Genomic DNA, 8,232 nt, shown 5'->3' with positions numbered 1-8,232 from the left:
AGTCTGATAATTTTTTGACGCAAGTGTTTATATAAAACACGTACGGTTTTGTACAGTAATTTAAGTATTTAGGTTGTGTTTAGATAGTGGAGTATTTTTAAGTATTCTGTGAATAGTAATAAAAAAGTAATGAAAAAGTAATGATAGAATATTAAATAATAGTAAAAAATAATAATAAAATAATAAATAATATTAAATAGACAAACTACGCCTTAATCATATAAATTATATATATATATATATATCAAAAGTTAGAAACTATTTTTCTAAATATAATTTAAAATTATATTTGGGTCCCATAAATTATAGTACTTTTGGCTTTGTCCGTCCGTACTTATCATAGGATGCAGATATATATATATAAGCAATGTTATATATAGTCGTAGAGTGTGTATGCGTTGTGCAGTCGTTTTGAAAAAGAATGAGGTCTATTATTAAAAAATTATTATTTTTTTATGTAGATTTCATATTTATTAACTTTTTTTAAAGTAATTATATAGTATTTGCACATTCACAATTGTAAGTATGATTTATATATAGAGAGAGAGAGAGAGAGAGAGAGAGAGAGAGGAGCCATTATGAAAACGATAGTGTAGTAGTGGCGTCTCACGTTTCAGATGCATGGGGCATCTATACGTACGTGTTTTCTGACGATGAAAAGAAAGAGATCAAATGCTGTAATAAAGAAGGGGTATAAATAATAAATTAAGAATGATATTAAGTATAAGTAAATTTCAGGCAGATTTTAGTAAAAAAGTAAATTTTATTAAAACTAATAATTTTCTTTAATTTTAAGGTGAGATTCACTTAAAAAAAGAAAAAAAAAAAACTACAGGTCTTAAGAGAGTACGCGAGATTCCCGTTTGTTTAACATATTCGACTATTTTCAATTACTGCAATCATTATATATACAAAGGCATTTTAGGTCATGAATTGCAATTAGCCGTGTATGGCTTAATTGGGTACTTATAATTTCTTCTCTTCTTTTATAACTATAATCGGGAAGGGAATATATATGGATCGAAAATGCTAGCTAGTATATGTATATATACCTTTGAATACTTGTCTCTTAAGTTTGACCGTTAGTATATTTTTATTTTTTATTTTTTATTTTTAATATTTATTTAGCATATTTTAAAAAATTACTACTAGTGATTTGTATACTTTTTTTAAATATTTAAAAAAAATTTAAAAAAAATCTAAAAAATATAACTAATTACTCATCTAATAAAAGAGTTTTACTATTCATCACCAAATGTTACCACCCCCACACTACTTTTTATTTTTATTTTTTTAAATGTCATGACCCTCTTCACCGAATCCAACCCATCTCTCTCATCTACCTCTCTCCTTTAATCTCTCTTCGACCTCTCTCTCATCAAACACCCTCTCTCTCTCACCAAGGTATCTCTCTCCGAGCTCTCTCTCATCAAATCCCCCCCCTCTCTCTCTCTCATCAAGCTCTCTCTCTTCGACCTTTCTCTCTCCTCAAATTCTCTCTCTCATCAAGCTGTCCGGTTCAACGAGAAGGAAAAATTCAAAATGCAGAATCGGTTGATAGATAGTGTAGGGAGTGAGGTTTGGTACACTGGCTGATCGAAAAGATTTTTCCCTAATAAAAACTGATCAACTGGTATAGATTCTAACGTTCGGAAAACTGGAATTTTCCATTTGAAAAGGATATGTATTATATAGGTGGCCCCCACTCTGACCAGAAAAGAAACAAAAATGAAGAATTATCATCATCATGAGGTATATATACAAATACAAAATAGTATAAAAGCCATGCCTGGACCATCAACATATATATGTATATTGTTCATAAATATTGGACAGTTGCATGCACACCACCAGTAACAGTAACCTAGCTTGCACCTCGGGGAAAGGTGACCGTTTGAGCTAACAGGTTGGTATATTATATATATATATATATATATATATATATCAAATAAACAACACTTGATCAGTACTGAGCACCCATTGCTAATAAGCTGCCTGTTTTAATTAAAATTAATCTTAGTAGATTTCACTACTACTCCTGGTTGGCCTGTCGTTCGATCGATATTTGGGACCAGATAATTAATACTCAAAACATTTATTCTTCTTCTCCTCCTTCCTAGCTACTCTTGTAATTTAATTTGCAGACTTTGTCTGGCATGCAGGTGTAGTTTCTATTAGAATGAATCCATTAAATGTGATCCAGATGTGTCTTTGTGCCTCTTCATGAACATACGAAAATGCCACATGATATCCCACCTTTCATTTAGGTTTATTACTTTTGCCCATTTGAAAGTGTGTGTGTCTGTATATATATATATATATATATATATATATATATATATATATATATATATATCATCTGCCATGCATGCACGCATGTGTTTTCCCATTAACATTCTTGAACCCCTGGCCTAGACATAAATTGTAGTTAAAGAAAAAAACTGTAGATTAAGATAACCTTAAATATACATTCAGACCACATGTCAGGAACACAACGTCATACTGAAAAGACACCAAAGTAGAGTCCCCTTGAAAAGAAAAATGCATGGCCCATTATATATATGGCTGTCTAAAGAAAAATTGAAATCTGCATCTCAATAATTTGCGACATATATGTACTGTTTAATTATCAACAGCAAACTCACAATTAATGAATTATAGGTCAATCAAGAAAAAATAAATAAATACATGACCTAATTTACTATAATAAAATTAAATCAACTACTTTATACACAACGTCATCTGTTAGACCTACTTTATAATAAAATTAATTTTATTATCTGACAAACTAAATCAAATCACATCAATTTATATTATTATTTTTATATAATTTCTTTATTGTTAGAATATTTCTCATTTTTATAAAGATGTTTCAATCGGTTAACGACTGACCTACAGTATGCAGAAATGTAATCAAGAATCGAGAGTGAGATCCATGTGTGAAATGACATGGTCGGAGAGACAGAGACTCAACGATACGTAGGAGGTATCTGAGGTCACGAGTGGTACAAATCCAAAGAGACGATGACCCCACATGCAGACTTATGTCCGATGCATCCAAAAATATACCAAAAATCCTACACGTATTATAAGCTACCCTACCCTCCTCAATTTAAGCGAGGGAAGCATAAAAAATGACCGTTAGAAACACCAAAACTAAAGTATTTTTAAGAGAAAATATCAGACACTCGATCAGATTACGAATGTGTCTCTGCTAGCTTCTTCCTGCATTTCATATACACATATTCCTGCTTGGAGTTTCCAAGCAAAGCAAACGTTACACAAGAAATCATCCAACATTCAGACATTCTCTCTCTCTCTCTCTCTCTCTCTCTCTCTCTCTCTCTCTATTGTTCTTTTATCTCAGAATTTAATGCTATTTTAATGGCTTCTCTCAACAATTACTTCCTCTTCTCATTCTTCTTCTTCGTTTTTAGTTTCTTATTATGTCTTTCGCCTTTACAGGTTACCAGCTTTCACCACCGCAGCCTCCTCAGTTTAATGAATGGCACAGTTTCTAAAAACTCAACCGGGCACCACCATAAGTGGGTCGGACCCATCGGCCGCCGCGTCATCACCGTCAACTGTAATGGATCCGCCGACTTCCGGTCAGTCCAAAAGGCCGTAGATTCTATCCCAGTAAACAATACAGAGAACGTCGTAATTCAAATCAGCGCCGGATATTACAAGTAATAATTCAATTCTAGCTAGCTGCATCAGTCCTACTTCTTTACATGCACATTGTTGAACTACTGCAGTTTCTTTAACGAAACTAGCATTTCTGGTTTCTATTCTACCATTAAAGATGCTTAGATTCTGGGTAGTTATCAGAATGAGACCGCTTGAATTAATGGGTGGATGTAACGTACATTTAAAATGTACATGATTATAATAATTAGGAGGTGGTAGGTACATAAAATCTATGGTACTGGATTGATTTGGTGCAGAGAAAAGGTACTGGTGCCCGTGACGAAGCCGTACATAACATTTGAAGGAGCGGGGAGGGACGTGACGGTGATTGAATGGCATGACAGGGCCAGTGACCGTGGCCCCAATGGCCAACAGCTGCGTACTTACAGAACTGCTTCTGTTACTGTTTTTGCCAATTATTTCTCTGCAAGAAACCTCAGCTTCAAGGTACGTATAATAGTACTCCTACTACTACTATTTACAGATTCTTCAAACCTTTCTCCTTTAGTTTTCGTCAAACTCTACTGCATAATCTAATCAAATACTAAGATGCAAACAGTTATTATTTACACTCATACTATATATTTATAATTTTTTGTCATAATGTGCAAAAATATATTTTTATAAAATATGAAAGATATAGAATATGAAATAATAAATAATAACTGATAATAAGAATTTTGTGTAAGCATAGATATCTCATATTTTGAATGGAGGAAAAGTGCCAGCAGGTGAAAGGCCTTTCTGCGCAATTATTTTGTTGTTTCGTTACATTTTATGTATCATATTTTTTCTTTGTTGTTTGTTATAAGAAAAATAAATATTTATAACAATTTAATTGTTATAAAAATAACTATTTGCGGTAAAAATGAATTTACTTTAATAGAAAATTATTATTTTCATAATAAATAATTGGTCATAGATAAACATTTTTCTTATAACGAGAAAGTAGATCTAGTTTAAGTATTGAGAATATTTTCAAAATACCAGCTCACTACTATTTATTATTATATTATTATTTTTTATTAACTTTTTACTGATATTCAATATTCTATCATTACTTTCTTAATACTGTTCACAGAATATCTGAAAATAGCTCACTATCTAAATGCAACCTAAACCTTAATTAGAGTACACCAATATTTAAAATTCATTTCCCAAGTTGGATGCAACCATGGATGCACTTCGAGTCTAGAATAAAATAGGATAATTAAGATAATTAATTTTCACTGGTACGTATGTACGTACGTACATGCAAATGTTGATGGTGTATATATGTGATAATATAACAGAATACAGCGCCAGCACCATTGCCAGGAATGCAGGGATGGCAAGCGGTGGCATTTCGCATTGCGGGGGATAAGGCGTACTTCACCGGCTGTGGATTCTATGGTGCGCAAGACACCCTTTGTGACGACGCAGGACGGCATTACTTCAAGGAGTGTTACATTGAGGGCTCCATAGACTTCATTTTTGGGAATGGCCGCTCCATGTACAAGGTATTAATTCAATTAAGCACCTTAATTCATTTGCTTAGAAGACGATTATCCTTATAATTACCCTAGGTGTAGAATAATTAATAGTACTACAGGCTATAACTTTAATTTTAATGTATGAGAAATAATATTTACAGTTATAAAATGAGTTAAAAAAAATGAATAAATATGAGACTCACTTAAAAAAATTTATTTTTTAATAATAGATTTCACTCTCTTTACAAAAAAAGTACTGTACGGTACAGTTTACATAACTCAATTACTCTTAATTTATACTTCATATTCTGAAATGAAAAAAAAAGAGTATATAAATAAACTGCTTAATTAATTAGGAGACCAAAAGGCAGGTTATTATAGCCAGTCGAGCAAAAGAAAAGGCCAAAAGGGATCCGGTCATCATAATCAGTCGAGCAAAAGAAAATGCCAAAAGGCTGTCAGCTCATTTTTTTCTCTGCTATCTGCAGTGTCGTCTCAAAGGAAGAGTAACTTTTTTCTGTCAAAAAAGTTCATTTACCTTAACCTTTTTTTTCTTTTTCCCATGTCTTTGTTTATATGTTTTTTACTTTTCTGACTAAAGCGTGCTGTATTATCCAAGATTCTTAAAAAGGGCGTCTGAAAGAAACAAGCGTTATGGTATCAAATCATTTGTTTATTAATGCTGTATGTTATTAATTATTGGGACACACGTACTATGCATGCGCAAAGTGTTAAGATGGCCATGGACTTATGCTATGATCATCTGATGTACTTCCCATTTGTAAGTATGCAATAATATTGTCAAGCAAATTAAAGCTGAACGACAAGGTTTTAGTTTCATTGTCACATCTAGCTCATTACGATAGTCGTTAGAAGCAGCGAGCTGAGTCTAGAATACCACCAAGTTCCCTAGTTGCCAATTACCAAACAAATAAAAAAAAAAGTGAAACTTGTATGATCCAAAAGGAATGGGAAAACTTTATCAAATGCATTAATTCATGCATGAAACGTGGTTTCCATTACATGCAGGTGAGTGAAAGCTTTTACCATAAATAAATCTCTCTTTCTTTCTTTTTTTTGACCATAAATTAACGATGGTTGGTTGATTGGCACGTACAGAAGTGCGAGCTGCATTCCATTGCCACCAAGTTCGGTTCCATCGCAGCACAATACAGAAGCACCCCGTATGAGAAGACGGGCTTCGCATTTGTTCACTGCAAAGTCACGGGTTCAGGACCACTCTATGTGGGACGAGCCATGGGCCAGTACGCAAGGATTGTCTACTCCTATACATACTTCGACAACTTGGTTGCACATGGTGGCTGGGACGTCGACTGGGACACCAACGCCAAGAACAAGTGAGGCCTCTGTTCACATCATCATCCTATCATTTCTTAATATTGCTAATGATCATCATGCTCTTTGATTCTCTTGGATCTGTTTTTGTACGTCATCATTATTAGGGACCCTCCACCTCCATTTTTTGCCTTTTGACATTTTCACAACTTGGGGGCCATTTGTGTTTTTGAGCATTAATTTGGGTCCTAGCTGTTTCACAGTTTTCAAGAACCGAAAGGCAAGATTTAAGGGGTTGGCCTGTGGCCCTGGGAACAAAAAAGAGTAGGGCAGTGGATCCCCATTATGGCACACAAATCAGTCAACAAAACATGTCGTTGAAAGCACAAAAACAGATAATTGGAGCCCTTAAGGACAACAGATATTCAGATTTCTCTTAATTCACATAACATAACATAACATATTACTACATGCATGCTCTTGGATTTCTATTTACAAGTCGTGATGAGATACATATTTCATATTGATGATATTCCTGATAGGATTTTGTTATTTCATATAAAAACTTTATCCTTCACATCAGTTTAGAGAAGTGTCAGTTACAATCGCAAAATAAATTTATAAAAATAAATTCACAAATTAACGCGAATTTATGTGATTCATTACATCTATTTTATAATAAAAATCATTTTACAATTAGATATATTACTCATTTATTCACGTCAATTTATAAATTTACTTTTATATAATCAAATTCCATTAATCTTTATATGTGTGGGGGAGAGATTTGGCTCCATATACCTTTTAAAGTTCTCAATAAATAGAAAATAGTGGACAACCTAATTAAATTTGATTCTAAATATATAATTGCCAAGTTGCAATAATTAGTTGAATTAATGACGTTAATGGGTATGTTCCCTTACACGCAGGACTGTGTTTGTAGGAGTGTATAAGTGCTGGGGCCCGGGAGCTGAGGCACTGAGATGGATATCTGGGGCCAAAGAGCTAGATTACGACTCCGCCCATCGTTTCCTTGTCAAGAGCTTTGTCAATGGGAGGCATTGGATCGCACCCTCAGACGCCTAACATCTATACATACAGAATCTATTTGTTTAATTATTTATTATTTATTCTCTCTCCCACTCTTTATAATAATATAGGAATCATTATTTTTCAAATCTGCTAGTCCAATAAAATATTAATATATTAATATAATTACAGATCACTACATGGAAATTATTATTCATTTACTGTACTTATATACCCTGCAGAAATCGAATATTTATTTTTTTCCCTTTGGAAATTCATTTTATTCATGGTTTTGTTTTTGTAATTATTACAATTATTCATCATATTAAATATCGAGAACTCAATAAAGTATTATAAACTCTTTATTAATATTCGTCTTTTGGCCATTTCTGATATTAATTGACGCGTAAATAAAAAGCAGTGACCAAATCCATGGCTGAAATTTATAAACACCAATTATTTTCTCACAATTTTTTACAAAATATTATAAATATATCCGGTGTTTAAAAAAATAAATAATACAAAAATAAACCAAACCAACCCTTCATGTCTTTGGAGGCCGAGCTTTATGGCAGCAGGGCCAGCTCTAGTGGAGGGTCTGTTTTGGAATATTAGAAATGAAGAGATTGTCAAAGATTTGGCATGACAAGTGAATGCCAAAACCAAACTCTTTTAAAGTCCTGCAAGGAGAGGGATGGATGAAAATGCATTGGCAAGATGCCTAATTGACAAACACAGTTGCTCA

At 33.1% G+C, this 8,232-nt stretch overlaps 1 protein-coding gene across 1 annotated transcript; it reads left to right on the top strand.

Moving 5' to 3' along the window:
• Positions 1-3,135: 3,135 nt before the first annotated feature.
• On the top strand, positions 3,136-7,673 carry LOC121236226 (probable pectinesterase 68). The gene is made up of 5 exons (XM_041132765.1): positions 3,136-3,689; positions 3,948-4,137; positions 4,983-5,189; positions 6,282-6,520; positions 7,388-7,673. Exons 1-5 carry the CDS (start codon positions 3,385-3,387, stop codon positions 7,542-7,544), a joined length of 1,098 nt encoding a protein of 365 aa, XP_040988699.1. The 5' UTR covers positions 3,136-3,384; the 3' UTR covers positions 7,545-7,673.
• Positions 7,674-8,232: the final 559 nt, after the last annotated feature.

This window comes from Juglans microcarpa x Juglans regia, chromosome 6D, assembly GCF_004785595.1.
Source record: "Juglans microcarpa x Juglans regia isolate MS1-56 chromosome 6D, Jm3101_v1.0, whole genome shotgun sequence".
Lineage (NCBI taxonomy): Eukaryota > Viridiplantae > Streptophyta > Magnoliopsida > Fagales > Juglandaceae > Juglans > Juglans microcarpa x Juglans regia.
This window is presented reverse-complemented; position numbering and strand designations above follow the sequence as displayed.

What these genes read in the sequence shown, in the direction of transcription:
- LOC121236226 (XM_041132765.1), top strand. Translation starts at nt 3,385, where the DNA reads ATGGCTTCTCTCAACAATTACTTCCTCTTCTCATTCTTCTTCTTCGTT. An exon ending in CAAGAAACCTCAGCTTCAAG is followed by an intron (nt 4,138 to 4,982) that starts GTACGTATAATA and finishes ATAATATAACAG; the next exon opens with AATACAGCGCCAGCACCATT. An exon ending in ATGGCCGCTCCATGTACAAG is followed by an intron (nt 5,190 to 6,281) that starts GTATTAATTCAA and finishes TGGCACGTACAG; the next exon opens with AAGTGCGAGCTGCATTCCAT.